General features: G+C 38.3%; 1 protein-coding gene across 2 annotated transcripts in view; it reads right to left on the bottom strand.

The window, feature by feature from the left end:
- Positions 1–186: 186 nt before the first annotated feature.
- The window catches only part of rbm20 (RNA binding motif protein 20), a 45,789-nt gene continuing 20,075 nt past the window's right edge, over positions 187–25,900 (bottom strand). The window contains exons 1-14 of one of the 2 annotated variants that reach the window (XM_080879998.1): positions 23,372–23,551; positions 16,016–17,060; positions 15,561–15,625; positions 15,125–15,234; positions 13,555–13,655; positions 8,673–8,819; positions 7,698–7,829; positions 7,535–7,614; positions 6,742–7,438; positions 6,575–6,661; positions 5,894–6,482; positions 5,503–5,568; positions 2,410–2,531; positions 187–988 (exon numbers count right to left, since the gene is read on the bottom strand). In XM_080879998.1, coding sequence (XP_080736124.1) covers positions 920–988; positions 2,410–2,531; positions 5,503–5,568; positions 5,894–6,482; positions 6,575–6,661; positions 6,742–7,438; positions 7,535–7,614; positions 7,698–7,829; positions 8,673–8,819; positions 13,555–13,655; positions 15,125–15,234; positions 15,561–15,625; positions 16,016–16,822 — 3,072 coding nt within the window. In that variant the 5' untranslated portion in view covers positions 16,823–17,060; positions 23,372–23,551 and the 3' untranslated portion in view covers positions 187–919. Of the gene's footprint in view, positions 989–2,409; positions 2,532–5,502; positions 5,569–5,893; positions 6,483–6,574; positions 6,662–6,741; positions 7,439–7,534; positions 7,615–7,697; positions 7,830–8,672; positions 8,820–13,554; positions 13,656–15,124; positions 15,235–15,560; positions 15,626–16,015; positions 17,061–23,371; positions 23,552–25,900 lie in introns of those variants that run through there. The other variant, XM_080879997.1, reaches the window with a different exon arrangement.

The following is a 25,900-nucleotide window of genomic DNA, read 5'->3' as shown; positions in this document are numbered from 1 at the left end:
TATTTGTCTTGAAATGTGCTGCCTCTTGGCCAGGACTCCCTTGAAAAAGAGGTCTTTGATCTCAACGGGACATTCCTGGTTAAATAAAGGTTAAATAAAATAAAAATAGTTTTCCCTGACGGATACTGAAGTTCACAATCGCATGTGGGGGGGAAAGGGAAAAAACAAAACAAAAACAGCCTTAGATATAAATAAAAATGTTAATTTTATTATTTATACAGTGAAATTTGTTTAACAAGAACAATAAACCTGAGAATCTGCCTCAGTTTTTAAACCGAGGGGGGGGAAAAACACAGTGGCCCTGAGAGCTCACGTCACAAAGACGTACGAGAAGATAAAACACAAGCAGATGAAGAAAACATCCTCACTGATGATGTCACAAGTGAAAAAAACGAATGCCACAAATGCTTTTTGGGTTTTTTTGTTGTTATTGTCCAGTTTTCTTAAATACACATAGCTCTCAGGCTCTGTAACAAAAAAAAATCATAAACTTAATACCCAACATATTCAAGTAATTTAGCAGACCTAAGTCTGTCCCAGTTGTTTCAGTGATGACGAGACAAAATTCAAAACACAAACTGTAAAAGACTTTTTTCTAGATAATTTAAGATAAATGTAAATGCACTTTTATTCCAACAATATAACTTAATTTCATTTCACACAAACCATTAAAGTAAACTGTAAGAAAAATGATAAAATTGAAGTTAAATTTTAAAACCTTACTATACATTTCACTTCATGTATGTACAAACCTGAAAGCCTCTATTGCCTGCGCCATTCAAACATTGCTCTCCCATAAACATCAGCATTCTTGTATTTGTCCGCATGTTCCATGTATGGCATTATCCGTGCTTTAGGATCGTTTAGAAAATCCTTCCTCTGATGTTCGTTTTGGAGTAGGTGAGAGGTCGAAGTATCGTCACTGTGCAGCTGGAGGTTCGGTCAGCATGCTCGATAGACTGACCTCTGCCAGCTGGGAAAGGTATTTCTGTTAAAAAGAAATCAAAGCAGATACCTGCTTAATACCTGCAAGTTGTGTGCTAGCCGTCTCATAAGTCGGTCTTGCTCCAGAACATCCCTCAGCACCCTAAAACCCATCCATGCTTTGGTTTTTCTTCAGACACCCTTCACAGGAAAGCACTTCACAATTGATCGATATAATCCCAGGAAGAGACACATTATACTCAGTAAAATTAAAGTAATCTAAATGCTGATATAAAAATCCAGCCTCATTCTGAGAAGTGTCAGCACGATGGCTTAAATCATTTATTTTGTACTGTCTCGAGATGAGAAGAGTAAAACAAGAATCAAAACAAAATCAAACAAAACAAACTGCTAAACACACAGAGCTTTGACAGACAGCACAACTGTTTAAAACTGTTTTTTTCCTCCTTGGAATGTAATGCATCAAATGTGAAGGAAACACGCTCCCCGACCTCGCTTCAGCTGTGCTGCAAAGGACGAGGGAAATGTAAGATGGGTCGGTGCTGACTGGCCAATAACGGGAAACCTAATACAGTCGCAAGTTTACATGCGATGCCTATGTTCGTGCGTATATGTGCGCGTTAGGACGTGACAGCAAGCTGTATATTTATGTTCGATTTCAATTTACGATTACGATCCATTGATTTTGTTAAAAACTTTTTTTTGTCATTTAAATTTGAGCTGTTATGAAATGAACTTAGAAACTTAGAAAGACTTAGAAAATGGGTTCAACGATTTGTCAAGCCACAAACGCCCATTAGAAAAGTAAATCCTCACATTTCAGGAACTCGAATTAGCAAATTTTCTCTCAGTAAACAATAACAAAAGAAAACAAAAGAGACAAAAGAGTTATTTATTGCCAAAAGTGTCTTTGTGCTATCTGATCATTTAATATCTGTTATGTCTTCCAAACGAAATTTTGTGAAGAACATCTTTCTGAGAGCAATGGAGTCTGAATGAATCATTTGCTCCATGCATTGATAGGTAACACAGCCTCTGCAGTGGGGTTAGTGCTGAATTAAAATATAAAGATAAGTCATTTTTATCATTGCAATCCTGTTTGGAGAACAGAATCCTACTTAATAAAAAAAGAAAAGAAAAATAAGTTTTATCCTCATGTGACAAAAGCAAGGCAAATTAATATAATATGCACGTGCTGACTGTAGAACAAAGAGATCACTCTCTAGGCTGAAAACAGCTGGTGTAATCTTTCGTTAAGGCCACAGTTGATGTGGCCTAATGAATCCCTCAGTAAGGAGTGTGTGTCACACAGATCGACTTTATATGGGCATGCGGGAATGCCAGCACACACGGGTTTATGTCAGATACACTATCTCCCGCCATAAAGGCTTGATGTGTTCATATAATTAATTTCTCAAAGACTGGATAAAAGAATGGAGGTGTGTGCCGTCTCGCAGTTTGTACCTGTAGGTTCCTGTAATGGACGGTGCTGCGGCAGTGAGTGGTCTTTGCAGTTTCCTCACTGGTGTAGAAAAGTCCGCAGAGTTTACAGTAGAAGCCGGTTCTTGGCACAACAAACTCCACTCCTATGAGAGAGCGAAAACAAGAATTACAATTTAATCCTTGTCAAAAGACGAGACTCGCATGGTATTTAATAATGAAACCTTTTTTAGAAGGATTTTGATCCAGAACCACAGTCAAGCCTCATCCCACTAATTTGAGTCATTCTACAAATTTGCATACATTTTTTCTAGATAATTAAAAAAAAAACAATTATAGAAGGTCAGTTATCAAACGTAAATTAACTACTCTACTGGGACTGGCTCGTGGGTTTTGCGGCTGACTGAAACCATCATGCTGCTGGTCTCAGATTACACATTTTCTTCTCTCTCCCCCGGGTGCCCTGATACCAAATTAACTTTGAACTAACTTTAATTGTAAATGTTTTTTTCCTGTACTGACTTCTTTCAACTCATAGTCTCCATCATCCTTTCTTTTCTTTTTCTCCATAGAAAATACATAGTATTCTTTATTCTAACAAACATCACAAGGTTTTAAAATTTATTGTCTTTTAATCCAAATGTATCTTGTCCAGACGTGTTTTGTTTTTTTCTGCTTTCTAATATTTGTTCTATTTCCCCCCGTCTGCATAGGTTATAGTAACAGATTTAAGGGCACCAGATGGGTTGTAGCTGAAGGTAAACAGAGGCTTGGTTAAAAATTAAACATGGTTGGACCAATGAGCACTGAATAAAGCACACTGGGAGTGATGGGGTACGTGGAGACCTTAACAGTTGCTTGAATATTCTGTATGTCAGTTGTAAACAACTATGAATTCAGTGGGATTAAGGAACTTTACACTCTCATTGCAAAATGTCTTATAATAAACAAAACCCAGAAACTAAAGTAGTTTTCCGTCATGAACAATGTCAGGGGAATCAATTTGTTTGATTTAGCCGAGGGAGAACCTGGATCAAGTGTATGGAGCAGGACACGTGACATCTAATCATTTGTTCTGACTCCATCGGGCAATTATCTGAGCTATTTGCACATGGGCACAATCAGACATCACGCAGACTGAATGGAGCTGGCAAGGCAACAGCTGTTTAATGTCCAATATAACTCTACTGGACATTCGATGATAGATTTCCAAAGGGTAATGTAATAAAATCACAATCTGATTTTGTGCGGTTAAATTCAATTGAAAGAATGGGATTATATTATCTAACAATAAAAGCGATCATACCCTGCTGGCAGTGAGTTCTTATAGTCTGCCCACTGCATTCATTTCAGACTCAAAGACACGGCAAAGCCCTATTTTTAATACCAGGATTAATTATGTATAACATAACTGTATAGGTTCTCAGTCATCTGTAATCTTAAGAGCTTGCAGAGAAGGTGACTAGACTCCTTTAAGTTTTTTGAAGATGTTTCACCTCTCATCCATGAGGCTTCTTCAGTTCTGGACTTTAAAAGAAGTCCAGTCGCCTTCTTTTCAAGCTCTTAAGAATTATTTATAACCAAAACAACTAAAAAAAACAACAACAACACTTTTAGTTAGCGGGAATAAAATGATTGCTGGACATATATAAAACATAAGCGCAATGATAATGTGCTCTTAAATAACTAAAAGCTAAATGTATTAAGAATGTTCTAAATGGTTGTTTGAGGCTTTGTTACATATTGACTCAGTGACTCAGAAACCTTTGTAAATTTGTTTCTGACTGGGTCCCACAATGATCCACATTTATTACAAATAAGAAAAAGGCTAAAAAAAAAACTAAATTTAAAAGCTGGAAACTAACAGGAGCCAAGCTGAATTGAAAACACATCCACCACACACACCTATTTTCACTTTCAGGCTGGTAAAAAACGAACAAGATGGAAACAATCAGAAGACTTATCAGTATTCCATTGGTGTTTATGCACACGGTTTTTTTCTGGACACACATGCAACAGAAATAGCTGCACAATGCTTGTGTGTGTGCACTGTGCACTGAGCTCTGTTGTTGTTGTGCCACTCCAGGGCTTTTGTACAGTAAGTCTCTGCACCGCAGGCTGAAAACTGGCCATGTGCTTTGGCTGCGTCATTCTAGCTCTAATGATGATATAAATACTGATCCCTCAGGGGTGCATTTCACAACCTGCTCACAGAAATAGGTCAGCAAGTAGCCAAGCAGTTCCAGGCAATTAGAGTGCTAATGCAACAGATTGTCAGTGCCCTTACTAATGGTGAAAAAGATAATACTTTATCTTTGGGACTAAGATTATGGGCTCAAGACTCCCGCAGCTTTTGTCCACGATAATGAATAAATATAGCTGTGATAAGCAGGTTTTAAGCACACTGCTTTGAAATATATGGACTAAAGAATTTTCAGAACTGAGAGCAGACAAAAGCATGAGGATGCACGCTGAGACTTCTGTTTCAAACCTTATTCTCTGACCATCAGGATATACATTTTTTTAACAGCAACGGGTGTTAACTGGCCTCTAACATACAACCAGGTTAAATTAAATGTAAATCTTTTACAAACAATTGTGCAGTTGATCAGAATGAGGTTGTTAATTATTAACAAACTCGTTAGGAGCAGAGGAGGTGTGTGTGAGCTTGTGAATTTCTAATGCAATGAAATCTGATGGTAAACAATTTTTAAATTGCCAGCTCAGTAGTACAAAATCCTTTCTCCTGCGTGCTCTGTGCAGGCTCCCTCACCTAAACCTAAAGTATTTCCAGTAGTGCAAATGCATTTGAAGCTGACCATACCCTGTTGTGTGTTTTATCTGAGCAGCAGATTTTTTTTTTTTTTTAATTTAATCAGAATGTCACACGTAAGAAGTCTAGACTAGATTAGAAAAAAGGTGTTACTTTTCATTTGATACTGCTGTAACTTAGTGGGTTATCTACCCAGACATCCAGTCTTCTACTGGTGACTTTTTTAGGTTGTGGACTTTATTCCGAATTATTGGAAAAACTTTAGAATGAGAACCGCTCGCTTTCAGTGATTTTATCAGTTCAACAGTAACAGTAACATGGTAACAAAACTGTGTTATGCTTACCCAAAGGAATGCCGTGTTCACTGACAGCTCTATCTTGTTCACGAGATGGTGAGCGGGCCTCAAAGTCTATGAAAGGCATATGAGTTATGAGAAAGAAACGTACTTACTTCTTGTTTTGTTTTTTGTATCTGGGTTAAGACAACTAAATAAAACACTTGTAGAAAAAATCTTCTCAGGTTACCCATCACGTAGCTCTAATTATATTTATAACCATATTGGTGACTTATTCTAATGAGGTACAGAAAGAGGAATAATTTTACAGGTCTCACACTAGCTAGATGCTTTTGTCCAACAAATGATTAACAAAACTGTATAAGTTTAACAAAATAAGCTTAACAGCTACACTTGTTTGTTTTTTTAATGAACATTAATGTTCTCTTGTAAGCAGTACCTTTTTTATGAACATCATCCTGGTGTTGCACTCCATTATTGACTACTTCCATGACCTGTCCTACTTCTGGGGTCTTGCTGTCCTCTAATACACAGATGTGATTTTCCATAGTCTCTCCTGGTGGCCCGTTGTTGGCTATTTCACTACCTTCAAAGCATGTCTCCTTCAATGCAGCTTTAAACTCCTCACTGGGGAATTCACTAAGGTTAGCAACTGGTAACTCAGAAGTCACTGGATTCGTTTTCTGTTCTTCTGGTTTGGCTGAAGTCGTAACAGTCTCTTGTTTCTCAGTTACAGTTGTTGCTGCCTGGTCTCCAGCATCCCCACAAGACTTTTCAGTCTCTGGAGATTTCTCATTAGATGTTGGCTGCACCTCCAAGGATGAGGAAGACGGCAATATAGACTCCTCTACTGATGGCTCCCCTGCTGAGTCTTTGGGGCAGGATGCAAACTCTTCCAGCTCAGAAAGGTCTGGCTCAATAATGGAATCATCTTCTCCTCCCACTTCATCTACAGTGACCAGTTCCTCCATGTTCTTAGGATACCAACACTCTTCATCTGTGTCGTCACAACTTTCCCGATCCTTCTCCTAAGAAAACGGGTCAAGAAAATTGTTTTTAATACCCTACTTCCAGCTGGAACCAGAGCTTATAAGGTGTCATAAACATCATGTTTACTTACAGCGTCCCTGTCTTTACCACCTTCATTAGTTTCTTTTGTCTTACTGATTCGCTGAGGTGAAACTGATTTTTCTTTTGACTCGCGGTCCTGAAAAATTCAATCTCTTTAGTTACAAGAAATATTTGGCAGATGTAAATAAACAATGTACATTTACAGAAGTTACTCACAGTATTTTCAGTAGCATTTTCTTTCTCTTTTTTCTCCGCAGCCGTGTACCTCCTGCTTGTTTTCTTACTCCTGCCCCTGCCTGGTGAACTCTGCCTCTTATTTTCAGGTGTTCTGCAAAGTGTCTGATCAGCCATCTCAAATTCTGAATGCCTGGACCTAGAGTGGTAGTCATCACCATCCCTCCTCTTTGGCTTTGTGTCATGTCGCTGGTATGGAGGTCTGAGCGGCTTGTCTGATTTGTACACTTGTTCCTTGTAGAAATCCTCTTCGATGTTCCTGTACGAATTATAGGATGAGCCTTGAGGGCTTCCTCGTGGGTGCCAGTCTCTGCCCCTCATCCCTTCTCCTCCACCTCCTCGCTCATCTGTAGATCTGAAACTAAGATGATCTAAGGATTTTTGGTAGGTCTTTCGACGGTCAGGCGCCCGTCCACCATTAGGTCGATCATCATCCACGCTGCCCCCATTCCTCCACGGATCATCCCTCTCCCTTTCATCCTCACCCCTTCTTAAGTGTGACGACCACTCCCATGAGCCCCGGTGGGGGCCCATACCGTCTGAGCCTCTCTCCGGACCCCTGCATGGTGGCCCTTGGGGGCTGTGGGCTGAGCTGCATGATGTAAAACTGGGGCTGTGGGAATGAGGACTTAGAGAGTGGCTGATAGGGCTGCGAGAACGTGCTCGCTCTGGTACAAAGCTAGGAAGAGAAGATGCACGTTTTTGAGATTGCATTTTCCCCATTAGCAACTCAAAGAAGCCTGCTGCATGAAAACAAACATTTGAGTTTTCTTACTGTTCATGTTGTTGCATCTCATCCCTTTCCCGCTGTGAGGTAATATCCTGGATGATTGATTGAACATCTTTACCTGGTTTCTAAATTAAAAAGACTTATGGGTTTAGTAAATGCCCAACAGAGTGTATAACTGATTTTTGAAAATGTTTCTCTTTAGTTTTACCTTGAGTTGCAGCTCCTTGTACCTCTTAGACATTCGTATTAGAAGTTTTTGGTTGTTAATCATAGCTGGAGTAAGTTGGTAGTACTGAACCATGGCATGAGCTGCCTCCACATATGCCATTTCTAGAAAGGCCTGATGGAGGAATACAATGTTAGAAAGTTGCAATAAACATGAACCCTGTTACGAGAGGTTCTTTTTTCAGGGCTAATCTTCTCAAACATATATACGTTTCAGATGACAGAGTAGATGGAAGAAAAGCTGAACATCATCATCCTCCAGTATCGTATTTCATTAACGTAATAATTCACTGAAACATTTTCTTTAATCTTTGCAACTAATACAGTGATTTTAGAGTGAATGCTTTAAATTTGATAGGGGTGATATGAATGCTGCAGGTCTGTTAAACGAAACCCTGGAGCCTAAGTGAGCTGTCAAGTACTGGTAGTTAAACAGCCAGTAAGTTATGACTAAGTGTTTGGTATCATATAACAGCCGTGGCAGAAAAGAAGATGCAGATAATAAAAAAGAAAAAAAAAGATCATTGAAATTTTACACATGTGCTCCATATAAAGGTAATCATCCAATCCGCAACTTTTCTGGCGGTAACCACTAAAGAAATCTGTGCAAACATAGCAAGATGCTTCATATATTTTAAAGTTAAGTTCGGGGTATAATTAAACACCCTGCCACAGGTATTAAAACCCCAGCGGTCAACTGTATGTATGACAAGCAGCTGCAATCAATCAATAAATGCTAAAATAAAGAAAACTGTAACCATGTGTCCTGCATGGTGCACATTTTAAGCACAGAAGTTACCTTTTTATACTAATGTAACAAAGAATGTACTGATCTGAATGAGCAATGGCCAAAAGTATAGTTTTCTTTTTATATAGACATGTAATTGAGACCTAAACAGTTTCTGATAAACATGAACAACAAGTTACTATTCACTGATAAATAATCATTTTGTTTTACCTGATGTGTAGATCGCATGAGAATGTAATTGGTAACTTTGCCAAAGGGTATTCCCAGGTTGATGACATCAGTCTCTGTGCAGCTGCCCTCAGGGAGGTTGCATATGTGGACGACTCGACCGACGGAGGTGTTTCTGATCGGAAATGGCTGCAAATATGAAACAAAAATGCAATCTTTGAGCAACTTTAAATACTTTATCTGATCTTTATTTAGATCGTCAAACTTTAAAATAGCTTTATTCTATTTGCAGCACTTGTAACCATGACCAGGATACAGAGAGCTGTGTTTATGTGTCAATTTTAGTGTGTCCCACAATGAGCACACGACTTCCCAAATACAGAATGCAGACACTGAAGACAGGTGTCAGCCATGGAATTCAGTTACCCAGCGTCTCAAAGGTAAATATAAAAGATATCACATGACATTTCATAGCTTTAATTTCCCCTTTGACAAATCTTAGCAAGAAGTTTTTTTTCCTTCCTTCCGGAATTATGTGAAGCTAGGCGTAGGAATTGTTATCGATCCTATCATCTAATTTTGGCTGATAACAAAAAACATATCTTCAAAACTCTGTGTCAATCTCTGCAGTATATGAAAATCATGCATACTGTGTAAAATGAGTCTAAGACTGCTAAGACACTAACAAACAAACAATGTGTAAATTTCCCTCCTTCATACAACCCACCTTAGCGCATTTATTAATAGATCCTTGGGAGCCATCCAGCAGTAAAAATTACATTTTGTTATTTTTTGGCATTAGAGACATGTCAGTTTACTAGGCCCAGACACACACATCTCTCCAGGCTGTCAAGTATTGTGACCTGCACTGCTCAGCACCCACTTGTAATTCCTTTTTTAAATCTGACCTGAGAGGGGGTAATACAGAGGCACAATACCCTCTTTTGTTATGGAAAAACACTAGAACGTGCTCTCTCCGGTATAAAGCTGGAGAAGGAAGACAAGTGGAAGCTAAAGTGCTTCCTTTAGTAATTCTCACATACTTAGAGTTTGATAAACCCATCAAATAGAGTTTTATAACACGTAAAACTTTAGTATTAAAACCACATAAGATATATTGTAATTGATAATACAGATACCTGCAACTCTTATGCACCTTCTTTACTGTGACGGAGAAGAGTGAATCCTGCGTATTGCATCTTGCAAATACGAAGCGCTATATTCACCATCAGAGTAGCTGGTGACATGCCGTCATGTTCCTTTGACATCACTGCAGAAAGCAGTTATAAATTCAACTTGTTATATCACAGAGTCTTAATTCTGCAACCATTGTGCTGCAACTGCAACTTTTCCAGCACCCCTCCTCTTCTTTCTGTGTCTCTGGTTGACAAACCTGACCGACAGTTCCATGTGTTAGCCAGACCGGGGTCTCGATTCGACCCGGAGCATTTTTAATTTTGTCCAAGAAAAGCCCAACAATAACAAAGACTTTACTTTGCTTGAATCTAGAGTGTATATAAGTCTTCGTAAAAAGTAACCTTTAAAATTTACATGTCAGTTTGGTGCATATTCTGTGCATACACAAACAGCCCAAACACAACATGTGCCATGTGACTATATTTTAGACAACAACAAAAAAAACATTTGATAATGCTATTAAAAAAAAAAAAAAAAAGATATTATAACTTAATAGTTTCTGGCCAGCACAGTGACATTAACAACTTCAGATGCAATTATGATAATTCTATTAACAGCCACATGCCAGTTCCACCACCAGAACACATAAAGGTCAGTTCAGGATGGGCTCAATAAACAGATCCAGGAATAGGCTGTTTATGTCCCTGGGATATTAGTGAGAACAAGAGGCTCAGTCGCTGCTTGCTTTAGTCACAAATGTGTGACCTGTAAAAGTCAGGCCTGTGTCTGATAGGCCAGACAGTTTGACCACAGCATTAAGATCACTTTCAAGGTTGGCTCAGGCTTTGAACAGTAGCCGTTTCCGTGGTCCGCAAACCAGAAGTGCAGAGTTATGCCGTGTCGTTGACTACTCACAAGGAGACACTTTACACACAGCCTGGACCTCCTTAATGTGGTTTATTTATTTAAAAAAAATAATTTGAATAAATGACAGAAGACCTTTGGTAATGTTCAGTGTTCACTAAAACTTAATTATCAACAATTAAAATGCACAAATACATAAAGAACAGGAATGGAAGGACTTCAAATAATCTTTTAACTGAACTGGCAATCAACCCTGACTGAAATTGTTTAATTAAACCCTTGCGAGTTTCTTACAGTTTCTTACAATTCAGCGAAAGGAAACAGTCCTAAAAATATAGCTTTGCAATGTGTTCAGTAAATTGCAGTGGAATCTCTTCTGAGGATACGTCTGCTTTTTTTTACAAATCAGGGTTCATGCTGCAAGACGGTCAGTTTGGTTTCACAGTTTCTCCCCACGTTCCTACGCAGAGTGCTCACAAGCCGATTCCTCAGATCACTTTACCAGTCTCTCACCAGTCTGAAACTTAACACTGCTGCCTGGGGGGTGTGGCCCTAGGGTCTTTAGGTCTGTGCTCCATGCAGCGGTTAGCTGTAATCCTGTGTTTATCTCTGTTCGAGTTCTGTCGAAAGAAGCTACTGTGTTACGTCAGGCTGGACAGCTGACACTGCAGTGCAGAAGAACAAAAGTTGTGCATGCTTCTAATGTATGTATGAACCCACATTATTATATGTTGTGGTATCTTCACAGTGTAGTGGTTTACAAATTCCCTCACAAGCAAAAGATCCCTGGTTTGAGCCTTGGATGGGGCTGTGTCTGGAGGGACTTTGGTGAAAAAGTGTCAGATCCAACATTTGGTGGTACCTAAATCCCCTTTTGAATATAGAGCAGCTGAAAATAGCTTTCATCTTTATACTGGTAATTTTTTTTCCTTTTAGTCTGGTTTGTATCTGAGTTACTGTAGTTTTTATTTTTTAGTTTTAATTAAACTTTACTCACATTTCAGTTTAATTCCCGTTTGCTTTTAAAGCGACCATATCAGCTTAATTTGTGTTACTTCTAAATGCTTAGTTTTTATTGTAGTTTTTGCCTTAATATGGTAAAATGGTGCACTTTTGCATTTTGGTTTTGTGACTCTTGCCTGTGAAAAGCGCTTTTCAAAATTTTTATTCACTTACTAAAGTGTAGTTTTTATTTTTTATTTCAGTTAACTGCAACCACAATTTTTTTTATTTAGTTAAGTGAAATTAATGAAAACAATTTATGTAACTTTTTAATTTTTTTCTGTGCATATCTAACAACTAAATTGCTGTTACACTAAAAATAACACAGAATATCAAAACTTGTATGCGTGTGTGCATTTGTGTGATCCCTGGGATCTCGCAGGGCTTTAAAAACAATAAAACCTCACATGTTAGGCTTGGACAGGTGTGTGTTTATTGCAACCAACATTAGCTCATGTAGCACACCCTATAAATACTTCCACGCTAATAAAATCAAATCCTTTGTCAAAAACCAACCAAAGACGCACACGGCTTTTTCCATCACTTACTTCAGCATTCTGTTATACAGTTACCCTGGCAACAAAGAACAAACAGCGGCTTTAGCGGCGAAGGAATCTAGTTTAAACATTAAGGCATCCATCTCTGGATCGGCCTGTCTTGTCTTTGAATTTGACTTTGAATTTGTCACAAATTAACTTTAATTTAAAGTTACAAATTTAACTTCAAAATTTAAGGGAAATTATAGAAAGTGAGAAAATATAATCTAACAAGTTGAATGCCATGCTTTATGCATTATAAAAAACTGAAGCTAAAATAAAGTATAGAGCACACGAGTCTGTATAGTGTGTTTGTGTAACCATATTAATACATATCCATGCACTGGGTGTGTGTTGATGCCCGCAGACTGTTGAAAGCTGCATGCTAGTCATAAGTGTAGGCTTCCCGAACGTTTGCTGGGTCTAATTTTGGTGTCCTTTCTCTTCACTCATCATCTGCACTGTGCTTTTCAAGAGACCTGTCTTCATGATGGACGCCTATCAACAGCTGCTGTTTTTTTAACCCCAGTCAAACACAGGCTCTTTAACTCAGGCAAACTCACTGCAGGACCACAGTTAGGACAACTATCCTTCATCTATACTCTTAGAAATACTTTAAAATCAGTGTTAGGATTAGTTTTTGCTTTTGCAACCCATTTGGTAACCCTCTACATTGCTAATATTAATTATGTTTGAATCCTTCAGTGTCATCAGGAGGTTAAATCTAAGTGTCTTTACATATTAGGGTGCATAACCAGAAAACAGAAGTAAAAGAAAAAGTGTTCAAGCAATTACAAAAAATCTCTTATTCTTAAAATATAAATGTATTCTTGAATAAATCTGGATAAATGTTCCTATGTATGTATTTGTATTTATTGCTGTTGTGCTCTTTTTTAAACCTAGGGCTTTCGTAATTCATGCGCTTGATAGATTTGGAAGTAGTCTTCTAACTATTAAAGTTCAGTGGAAGAGCGCTAACATGAAACTTGGTGTTGGGCCTGAGCGTCTGTCAACAAGGTGAACTGAGTCCATTCAATAAGCAGCACACATTTGGTGTTGATTCTTACTTATTCACTCTTTCTTGATGTTTAAATGTCACATGAAAGAAGTGTAGCAGAATAAATGCTCAGAAAAACTAAATGAAGAGATCATGTCAAAGGTATAAGAGCCCTTTGAACATACTGTTGGATGTTCAAATGTAATTTAAAAAATCAAATTTGAATTATTTTTTTTTTTTTTATAGGGAGTGAAAAATCAAGAATTTCAGCTGCTTCTTTGTCACTAGCATTTTTTCCAACTTATCTTAAAATTTGATTTATGTGCTCTGGGCAAGCTCTAACAAAGAACCATGTATCCAATCCAAAAAACCCAAACATTTGTCTGACCTTTGACTCTGGCTGGTGTGAGGCAAATCCTGTGTCTGGCGTGGTGTAAGTCTTCATGGCTGTAGCTGGCAAGTATGACATACTGGCTCCTGAGGATACATCTGTGGAAACAATTTGATATGGGAACTTACAACTGTCCTGAAACAGTAAACCCAGTGCGAGGGAAGAACTTTGCTTTAGTAAAGTACATTTTCAAACTGTTAAATATTTTGTTCAAAATGTTTAATATATTTTTTTATTGTTGCTTTTTCTTAATTTCCTCTTTGTTCAAAGTCTTTTTTTGCCCCAACCAGCACCTAGCTGGAAGAAAAGGCTTTGCTAAACACGTCACTCTTGAGAAACATCTGGGAAACAGTAATGATGCTCCACTGTGATGCAGATGTAGTTGCAGTTTCATTTGCATAACCCATTTTCACACAAGCCCTGTAGCTTTATAGATATTACAGATGGAGATGCAGCTGAGAATGAAAATGTTTGATGAGTCAGATTGGAGTCTTCATTCTGCAGTTTTCTCTGCACCACAACATTCACATGGTGTCTGATTAAGCAGATTTCTGCCATTTTGGCCGATGTGAGAATCGTGCAGGCATTAGTCCTAGCTAACTCGTGGTGATTATGTTTTCTTGTCTCTTTCCCCTCATGCTTGAGCCAGTTGCAGCAGATGGCTGAACTTCCCTGAGCCTGGTTCTGCCAGAGGCCTCTTTTTGCTACACGAGAGCTCTTCCTTCCCATTGTTGTGTAAATACTTGCTCATAAGGGACCATCCAATCACTTGGATTTTAGCTCCAAAACTATTTAAACCAGATGGTTTAATCTTAAGTGCAGAGTGCCTCCACAATAGATATCCAAATGTTAGCTTCAGATTTATTTAAACCCTAAAGAGAAGATTGTCTAAATTTAAAATCGGTTGAATGTGCCATAGGAGCTGTAACTATGATGGAATGACCTCAGAACTATTGGAAATTGGCACACAGTACTAGCATAGTTCAAACAGCTACCCAGTCTTGGGTAGCTCAAAACACATTGTTTCCATTTTATTTAAAGACATTTCTTCACCACCCTTCCAAGCAATGGGAATACAATACTGAGACAGAGATCTTCTAACAGATTACTCATCCAGTAAAAATTGTGTTAGGTAATTAATATATATTAATGCTGTATGGGCTTGTTGGCAGTTTGTAGTTAGTAATTATACATAAGTGAATGCATGAAGCATATATAATAGGATCAAGAGAGTTTGTCAGAAAAGCAGCGCGTAGAAGTCTTCGGCTTTGTTGTGTTTACTGCTACTCCTCCAGCATGTACAAAAAAAGATGACTTGGCACGGTGCAGCACTGTTTTAGGACTTCAAAACACTTCACGCTAACTGCACGCAGCACTTCAATGTGTTAAAATAAGAAGTGTTCAACTATAAAAACATGCTGCCTCATGTCCTAAAAATACCCCGTTTCTCATAATCAAGTGATGAGTAAAATATCACTCTTACAGCAGGAGTTAAGACTGATGTTTTACACTTTGTGCTAATGTAAGGAGATACACAGCTGGTGGTGTTGGTGGTGGGTTATCCTACCTTGACTCGCAGCAGAACAGACTATGTGGTTCGTTCCTGCGGGGTTCAGACCTCCATCAGAAGGCCTGCTGACAGCATAGTGAGTAGCTCCAGCTGATACCACCGCTGAACTGCAACAATCAGAGACGGCTGATTTTAGCTGCCTCTCCCCTGCCTTGCTCGCTCATATCTTATGACAGAGCTCATATTCAGAGAAAGATTAAGACAGCTGCATAAGAAGTAAGGAAAAGGAAACTAACATATTTCCAACTGCTAAAAGAGGTTTGCTCTGAATTGATCGACATCGTTTTAAAGCTGTGTAAAAAGTCTGAAACTCAGCAAAACAAAAACCACAACAAATCACATCAACACAGAGGCTTACTGAACGTCCTCAGTCATCAATGATAGTCTAATTTAGACTGTGTGCAGTGAATTTTTGGAGTTGTAAATGACTCACCTGTCATTTGCATACAACATTCGATTCTGGAGGTGTAGCTTTCCCTTCACGTGCTGTTCCCAGTCCTAAACACACGTACACACATAAACACTGTCTGAACATGTAGACTCAAACAGCTTAGACACAGGAAGCCCAATACTTGCCCTCCCTTAGTGGCTCTTAGCTACCCCTTGTATAACCTCATGGCTGAAACCAATTAAAGAGACACCATCATGGACTTAGAGGCCATCGAACAAAAATACTTAACTACTGTATATTAGCTATTCTTAATATCTGCTTAATGCTCATTCAGAAAGTCAGGACTTGTTTAAATTTTGTAAAATCCTTCAAGCAACGCACAAACTTGTGTTTTAGTTCAAGAAAACTAACTTTGTTCTGTTCCTGTTTCAAATATACAAATGCATAGATTCATATAATGGTCACGTGCTAAGATTTACACTCATCAATTTGCTCACCTTTAGGTTGTAGACCTTCTTGTCACAAATGCTACACTGGTGTGGCAGCTGAGTGGGTGTAACAGCATGGTAATCATTGACTTGATAAGGCTGAAGTGTCCTGGTACCTGACGATAAAGCTTCCTCTTTTCCATGCAGGTGCTGGTAGAGTCCTAAAGCCTGCATGCCACTTGAACCAAAAGAGGAAACTGCTGCACTATTGCAGTTTAACTTCGTATCATGGGTTGGCTCCTCTGGGTTATATAGTTCAGTCCTAGGCCGAGCCGGCTGTCCAGCTGGTGTCCACGCAGGGGGAGGATTAGAACCCACATCCACCATACCGGTGTGAGACAAGTTGGTTTGACCTTGCCATTGCTCTTTATGTCCCATTGAGTTAAAAATGTTCATTTTCTGCTCACTAAACCCAGCTTGTTGTACTTGCATATCCTGTCTATAGAAATCTCGCTGAAGACCAACATTGGTCATGTTATTTGCCTGAGTATTGATAACTGTGGACAGCCCGTTACCAGCAGTGGCTGATGCTGCAGATGTCCCTCCAGATAAGTTGTACTGAAGTCGTCTGTCTGTGTCAGAGGGGTAAGTCGACCCAGACTTTTTCCCATACTCATTGCCCTGTTGACCCATCGCGTCTCCTCCACAAGGATGGTTCAGCCTAACAGTGCCTGAATTTTGGTTGAATCCCCCACTGACCAAGGCTCCCAAGGCTGAATTTGAAGAGGGGAAACCTAGCACTCCTGTGGGGAAGGCACTCTGTTGACTTCCAACCATAGTTGAAGTCCGTAACTGATTAAACAAGGGCTGAGACATGTTGATATTGGAGAGAACCTGATTGAGAACAGTGGCCGCAGCAGCTGTGTTGCCTTCCTGAGCCAGTTTCAGGCGATGGAGGGTAAGCTGGGCCTGGAGCTGAGCGAGTTGGAGGCTGGCTGGAGTCAAGAGGAGCTGCTGGTTTTGCTGCTGAGGACCTGTCTGCGAACTGCCTGGGAGCTGGACACCCAACTGGAGACCCTTATTGTCAACACCGTCCAAAGGTCCCGAAGTGATGCTGCAGGGTACAAAAGATCACAGATGTTTTTCAGGAACCTCAAAGATCTAATCTATTAACCTTGCCTATGATTCTAAGCCTGTTTCTGAAGATTTGGGCAAATTTAACTGATACTTATAGGCTACAGAACAGATCTTTGCTCTGTTCTTCATTAAAAATGGTGGATTTAGTCTACAACTGTCTGTAAAGTGTCAATTACACATTACACATGTTTTTCATTTCTAATAAAATATGTGGCCAATACTGTGATTTGTATGATATTTTCAGACCATTTTCTTTTATAGCTTCATAATTATTTACTAGTGATTTGCAATACTGCAAGGTTTGGTAAAGACACAGTACCAATACCAAGTAAAGACACAGTGAGTTTTGCTAATACCAAAAACCAATATATATACTTTTAACTTAAAAAGCAGCTTATGTAGAGCAGAGAGCTGTGTCATGATTTATGACATCAATCATCACCAGTTTGCAAATTCTGAACACATTTTAAATATCACTAAAGCATTTTTTACTTTCCAGAATATTTAGTTCACAAAATAAAACACAGCTTTCACTAAACCATCGATTCAATCTTGCTAGTATTACTCTGATAACAATACTGGCTCAATATAATGATAATAATAATAATAATAATAATAATAATAATAATAATAATAATGGATTGGATTTATATAGCGCTTTTCAAGGCACCCAAAGCGCTTTACAATGCCACTATTCATTCACTCTCACATTCACACACTGGTGGAGGCAAGCTACGGTTGTAGCCACAGCTGCCCTGGGGCAGACTGACAGAAGCGAGGCTGCCATATCGCGCCATCGGCCTCTCTGGCCCACACCAGTAGGCGGTAGGTGAAGTGTCTTGCCCAAGGACACAACGACCAGGGCAGAGAGTACGAGGATCGAACCAGCGACCTTCCGGTTACAGATGCGCTTCCCAACCCCCTGAGCCTGGATTGATATGTGTACACATATTGTTTCCCACACCTATATATAAGTAACAACCAATTCTCTACAGTTTGCATCACACAGGGTCTTGTGTACAGAGCATTTTTTTAAAAATTTGATTTGCAAATGTTGTGTACTGATACCAAATAATGACACATTTTGCACAGTTTGCACAGTCCTTTGCAACAGCTTAATAAGCACTGATATTGTGCTTGGCTTAATGCCCACCGGCAGCTAATTTCTGATTAGCTTTCATTACACTAACTAATACCATATATCGCTGGTATTACAAAGAAAGATTTATCAGATACTTCACAGTTTTCCTTTTCTTGCTGATATTGGCTGATTTAAAGTTTCAAAGTTTCAGCTTTAAATTTTTACACACTTAAGTGCCCCACAGCTAATATCTGCACACATGGAAAATCTCACAAGCAATAAACCAGAAAATGAGAGTTTAGCACTGCCATTAGCCTGTTGTCATTGCTGCTGGGATTATGGCAAACCAAACAATGTAATTACACAGCATTTTGCTTCTGATAAGCAGATTCCCATCTGCTTATGCATTGAAACAATGTCTTAAATCAAACATAATTCCCAAAGGTCCCAACCTAAAACTATCAGGTCTCCTGCCAGGTTCATTTCCATACCCCAACGGGTCACAGTTGTTTTTCAGGACCTACACAGTATAAACATTGTGGCTAATCAGTGTGCATATGGACACAGACACTATGTTTTAACCTGTTAAGACCTGTTCATCAATTTAATTTTGAAACCTTTTGAAAGTTTATTACATCTCTATGGCACATATACTAGCATAATTAAAGCAATGTTATATCCATCTAAAGCAGCATATATTTGATCCAGTATGGTCAATACTAACACATCTCCAGTCCATTGTTGACAGCACAGGAAATGTCATGTATTCTTTAATTAAGTCCAAGGTGCAAGGATGAAACAGAAAGGTAAGAAGACAATCCACTGAGGTATTCCCATGACGATGGCCACGTGTACTGACACATCTGCACATCTCCTGAAAATCTCCCTGTCATGTCTCTTTGTCAATTTCTGAAGGCTCAATTCTTCATATTTAGCAGCTTTTACAGGTGATAAAGAGCTGATAAAGTCTAAAAATCACACTGTCTTGGTACTGATTGTGTTGTCCCCACATAAGTCAGTTTGCTCCATTTTGCAGTTAACCTGGGAGCTCATTTCATGTTCATGCTCACAGAACACAGAAAAACCCTTAAAAGGTCTCTGCAGACCTCCATTAGCAACCTGTGATATCCTACTCACAGCATATGAAGCGAGCTCAGTGTGTATCATGAGTGTCTCCTAAAGAAGTTAGGTATTGTCCGTTTGAATACAACTTATGCGTTCACATTCTCAATCTGCCCCAAACGGGATGTAAGCAGCAGCAACACATGTGAACTCCCTCAACCAATCACACGATTGGAGCCTCGCAGCAAGCAGTTCACATTAACATGTCTAGAATAACATCATCTGTTAATCCTACATCACAAGTACTGCAATCCTCACACATTTCCTCTTGCCAGTCTGCCTCTGTGTGCCTGTTAGATCTGAAAACTGCTGAGTATGAGTTTGGAAGATTTTCCTGCAAAACTATCTCAGTAAAGCACGTGATCCTACAATCCCAATGTCCCTCTGGGTCTTAGTCAGTGCAGCTATCATCTCAATTTTGTCTGCTATAAGAAATAAACTGAAGAAAGAGATTAGACTTTCTAGATCTTACTCTCCATCTTGGCCGCAGCCTTGCATTCACAGGGTATTATCTTTAACTCATTGAGGATTTGGGATCTTGCAGTGTGGCTTTGTAGACCTCAATCAGCTGATTACTTATGTAAATGATGTTCCACCTCCTGATATTATAGCATCACAATGCAAAGAAAAAGCACTGGGAAAAGCAAGAAAAATCAAAGTTTGGATAGCCAGAGTTCAAACGCAAGTACAAAACACAAACACTGAAATGAGCTGTAGGAAAATTAAGTCCTGTATGATTTTTAATCGTAATATTTGCATATTAATATTTGATTTAACATTATTCATCCATGTAAAACATAAATTCCATTTAATTTTGACAAAGATGTTGGAAAGTTAGCACCTGAGCTATTTATTTACAGACACAACAACACAACACAAACTGTTGTAATAGAACAACACAACCCACAGGTGCCATGACCCTGTTTCACTGGCCAGCCTTTTCAGTTTCTGATGAATGCTCTTACACGAGAGCTAAACTTAGTCGACTTGACTATTCATCACATTATCTATGTTAAGCCCTTGACACCGGCCTGCCTGGCCACTGCTTCAATATTTGTGCAAATACTCTGTCAGAGACAAATAAGCGACAGCCATAAATCTTTGTTCACAGCAATTATGAAGCATTTGAATCTGGATTATTTGCAATTTTTTCATAAAAGGTAGTACTGTGCCTAAGAAGTGAGAGATTATAAAATGGATTTTGGTTGTTCTAAACAAACAAAAGTCAAAAGGCATTTTCAAATATTAATTTAAGAAACAGAATCTTGCAGAGGATTATCACCTTCATGTCTGTCATCCTGTTGGCTTCTTCAGTTGTGATATGGTCTTGTGACTACATCGCCACATCATAAACTTGTCATATCATATCCATCACTCACACTTCAAGTGAGCCATAAATCATCTTGCTGTATATACTGTGGTCCTAAAATCCCACCTCTCCAAATGAAACATCGTGAGTTTGTTTTGGACTTTGAGAATATTGTAGTACACTTTGTATTGAAATATTGTATTAAAGGTTGTATATTTTCTACAGTATAAGAGTAATGGCTGATGTATAACACCATCAAATCATAAAAAAAATACTAGTTCAATCAAATCTGATAATAAAGCATTCATTTAACTTATTATGTGTCCAAAGTGGTACATCACAATGAGTTAGTTCATCAGCAGAACTTTCTGTTTCCAATAATTGGTCATACTCAGTGTTTTGGCTTATTACCCTAATTTAGTCAACAGTTTTTATTGTTCTTTGTCTGTAAAGCTCTTTGGAACTTTGTTAATAAATAATTTATGTATTTGCAACATATACAAAGCAAAGTAATCCAGTACAGTCTGTGGAGTTATAATACCTGTGCGTATGATATTTTGCTCATCCTGGACAATTCACAGCTCCCAGTTCTTCTTAAGTGAACAAGCATGCTGATGGAGAGATACACTTACACCATTCCAGCTTATGACTCAAAGCTATAAATACTAGAGTTGCCCTCTGCCATCATGATACACAGTGTCCTTAATAGGCTAATATGGACTCTTGGGCTCCTGGCACAGTGTGCCAGACACTTCAAACTAGTCTTGTTATGACGATAGGGAATATAGGTGTCAAAATAACCTCAACCAGTTGTGGAAGGGAAGGGTTTAACACTATGTATGTCTACATATATGTTTCTGTAGCTTTCTCATTCATAGATAGATAGATAGATAGATAGATAGATAGATAGATAGATAGATAGATAGATAGATAGATAGATAGATAGATAGATAGATAGATAGATAGATAGATAGATAGATAGATAGATAGATAGATAGATAGATAGATAGATAGAATAAACATTCAATGTGACTTTCTATATTTAATTGAAAAGTGGAAAAGAATATCAAGAATATTTAATAACTACAGGAATGGACAGGAAACGTAAATAGGAAGTTATAAAGTGACAAACAAATCTAATCTGAAGACAAATCATTCAAAACAGAAAAACAAACAAAAACATGCATTTCTGTTTAAAATAACCAATTTATCGAACTTTTCAAATGGACTAGAGAGCTTAGATTTGAAACATGCCTGTGCAATTTTCAATCCTAACACACTCTGGTACTATAGTATCCAAAAGAGAAAACAGTTGCAAATCATATATAAAAACATCACACGTGTATGAAATACAAATATAATATTGATATTATACATTATATAAATGTAAGATGGCGGCACGTATGCAGCTGCACAGCGCCCCCAGTCCCACAATTTGTTTTATTTTTATTTTGAAAATAAAGGGCTATTCTATTCTTTTCTATTCTATATTTGAATATTCAAATATAGAATATATTTGAATCATCTGCCGTGATGTGTTCTTATTTTGTTTCAGGTGGTGTGCCAGTGTGTTTTTTGGTGTGTATTTGTTACAGTTCCCTGCTCTGAGTGACGCGCTGAAAACAGCCTCTCACAGTCAGAGTCGCAGTACAGATTCATAGCAGACAGCATTAGCTCAGTCTTCAGAATAGCTTCATGTGTTCTTAGCTACATAAATACATGTACAGGTTTCTATTTCGTCCCACAAGGTTTAATTTTAAAAATACATAATTAGAGAGAATATACATCAGAATTACGGCTGTTTATAAACTTACGGAGCAAAGTGATGGCAGATGGTATCAAACAAGAATGTCTACTTTCTCATATGGCATCATTTACAAGTTAATTTGCTGCTAACTATGCATGCTCACTTATTCATTTTTTTCTGATAGGGAACCATAAGCTGTCACAAAAACATAATAAAGACTCATAGTGACCTTTTTGCTAAAGAAAAAAAAGGACAATAAAAAGAGGTTAAAGGCTGAGTGTCATCAGCATATTTTAAAATCAAATGAAAATACATTCCTTAACAACAGAAAATATGATGTTTCTAATAACATAAACCAATATAAAATGCCAATATATCTAATTATTTCAGTGAAAAATTCATATGAATGTTAAAAGAGAAAACACCCATCTATTTCCTTATTCAGAGAGCAGTCAGATAAGCTCTATTCTGCACCTGGAGCGCTGATTCCTTTTAAATTCAGCTCAACAAAGCATTATACAAATACAAGACCACATCCTAATGTCCAGTTAAAACTTCATTCGTGCATACTGTATTATGAGAAGCATACGTAAAGCAGCAGATTCATAAAAATCAGCCAAAAACAGCTGCCAAGCAACTTTGACTGATAGTTGCTTCCTGTTCTATTTTAAAAACAATAATAACACAGTCGTTTGGGGGACATGTCAAACTACAACAACCACATTCTCTCTGCAAAACTCGCAAGACAGCATCATAGTCAAAAACTTGAGCGTTGATCTGGTCTGTCTACAAAGCCTCATCGGAGGAAGTAACAAATTAGAGGAAGGGTTCAGGTCCAGTTTGGTTCAAGAATAGTCATCCGCTGAGTCCAGTAAAACATCCAGCAAAATGCAACATTGTCCAAAACAGTTGCATCTTCACGATTAGCTATAAATCCTGCTTCCGTGCAGCTGACAACACTTGATGCTATACACCCAACGAGCCAAAACTGACAAGCAAACCTTGACGTATTGGAAGAAATGCACAAACCTTGAAAAGTTAGGCAGTGAAGGTCCGAGTTACACCTCTGATGCTAAATTCTGCACTGCTTCTTAATAATCTGACCTTTGCCCAGCAGCTGAGACGGCATCTTTGTCCACTAACATGTTGACTAATGCTAGCACATGTACACTAACATAACATCACTGCTAGAGGTCTTTACCCCAGCGTGAGTGACGCTGCTTCCCTGTGTTAACGGGACAGGCAGAGGCAGAGACGCGTGTGATGAAAAGTCACAAGTGGTTGGCATGTGTGTGTGAGGACGGGGCAGACCAGCACACAGGAGGAGAAAGTATTTACAGAGAAGGCATTTGGGTAATGCAGTGCAATCCTGAATCTGTTGCCTCCACAATAGCAGCTGTAAAGTTTGGTGTGGAGTCAAGTGTCAGGTTCAAAGTCACAAAAAACAGTAAAAGCTGTCACAAGACTACCAACCAACTACCTCGTACGTGTTTCGCACCAGCAAACCCACAATCAGGAAGTTTTGCGACGCAAAACACGGATGTAAAAAACCCCAAAAAACCCCCAAACAAAACATTTGATAAATCAAAAAAGATGCATATTCAAATACCTCCAATCTGAAGGGTATGCATATGGTGTGATTTTAACAATAAAAAACATTAGCTTCTTGAAATATGGGGAAGGATCAAGGCATAATGTGCACATACGAAAAATTAGTTTTGCCTAAAAAACACCTCATTGGAAAAGACTTGTCTCTAATTTCTGCTTTCTCCAAAAGATACCAGGAAAACAAGTGAAGTATGCGTGAAACTCACGGCAACCACAAAAAACATATACATTAAAATACATATATAATACATACATACATAATATATGTAAGCCTACTTTTTTTTTATTGGGGTTTTATGTAAAGTGCTGTCAGTACATTTTTTTTACAGCTGCAAATAAAATCTTTACTTAAGCATACATGCATTCAACTCCCAAGGAGCCTTCAGTTTGAGAGATTTATAGTCACTCCATCTGTTAGCGTCACAACCAGATGGCAGGGAGAGAACAAGCTGCTTGTTTGACTGCCATACTTTATGACTATCAAGAAGAAAAAAAAAACAATTATTTTTTTAATACCGGTAGTAGTAAACGTATTATTATTATTATTAAAATTCACCAAAATAAAGTTGCAGAATATCTTTCAAGTACTGTTTTCTAACACATTTAAATCAACTGCATTTTCTGACTGGATCCAGCAGACTAATGCAAAAACAAATTGTGTGTTAGTGAAGAAAGAAAGCAAACTGATAATTATACTAAACATAGATTTTATTTTGTCTCCTTTAGTTTTTGATTTAGCTTCAGAACGTTTTCTGTAAGTACTTGCAGCTGCAATGTCTTGTAATGCTGTTTTCTTAAAGTGTGGTACAACTTAGAAAATCAGACTTTTTAAAAACTGTAGCTGAAAGTACACGGAAAAGCCTGAAGTATCACACAAAAGGTTGTGAATGGTATTTATGTTATTCCTCTATTCACAGACGATTTTAATTCCATTAAAATGCAAAAGTAATGTTTATTCTGCATATTATCAAAACGTTAATTATGTTTTTTGTCACTTCTATTTTTTTGTTTTACTGATTAGAAATTTCTTTAGCAGTTTAGGATTAGATCCACATTAAATCATGTCTCTACTGCTTCACTGACTTGTATTAATTTCCTGATGACTGTACCAACCGACAGGGTTGTCATCTTTTTTGCCTAATTCCACTTACACACAATCTTTACCATAAAATGTAATAATTTACAACATTTTGACTAAAAAGAGACATTATTTTTGTCCATACACTGTTAGTAAAAAGACCTACAAGGTAGGTTCCTTACAAAAAACTATTTCTGCTGTCCACTAGGTGGTGCCACATATCAACATATGTAGCCCCAGGTGGTCTGATAAGGATTCATCATTTTGCCATATGAGGGCACTCTTTTCATTTTAATTAACAGGTCCTTACCAGGTTCCTAGAATATGACATACAGTGTTTACATTTGCAGGCAGCGATTTAGAAAGTGTGCCTCATAATGAAATGCCATGATGGTGGTATGGTAGCCTTGGAATGGGAAACAAAGGCTTTCCAATCCCTTGCACAGATGTGACATGCAGACAGAATGTGGAGAGATGCGTATACGTGGATACTGCTGAATGCATGACTCAAGACACTAATCAAGAGGAGCACGTGTAACCTCTGCTCTTCCTAATAGGGCAAAAATCGTTACTGACACTCCAGAACCTTAATTTAACTTTTCAACAAATGAGACACATAGCTGCAGCCTATCAAGCAACGAAAGACGGTCACATGGTGAGATATGTGCTAGGAAGCGGGGTCAGCTTGCTTTCATCCACATTTGGCACAGACGGTAGTTCCTGATTTATAGGTTTCTAGCGACGGGTGAGGTATCTCGGCCACAGAGACATAGGGTCTGGCCCATCGCAACCCCCGTAAAGCTGATACATCCACTCAAAGGCATCACTTTGATCCATACCATGTTTCTCTGGTGATGCTTGTAAAATGGTAA

This window comes from Rhamphochromis sp. 'chilingali' (assembly GCF_963969265.1).
Source record: "Rhamphochromis sp. 'chilingali' genome assembly, chromosome: 4".
NCBI classification, from domain to species: domain Eukaryota; kingdom Metazoa; phylum Chordata; class Actinopteri; order Cichliformes; family Cichlidae; genus Rhamphochromis; species Rhamphochromis sp. 'chilingali'.
This window is presented reverse-complemented; position numbering and strand designations above follow the sequence as displayed.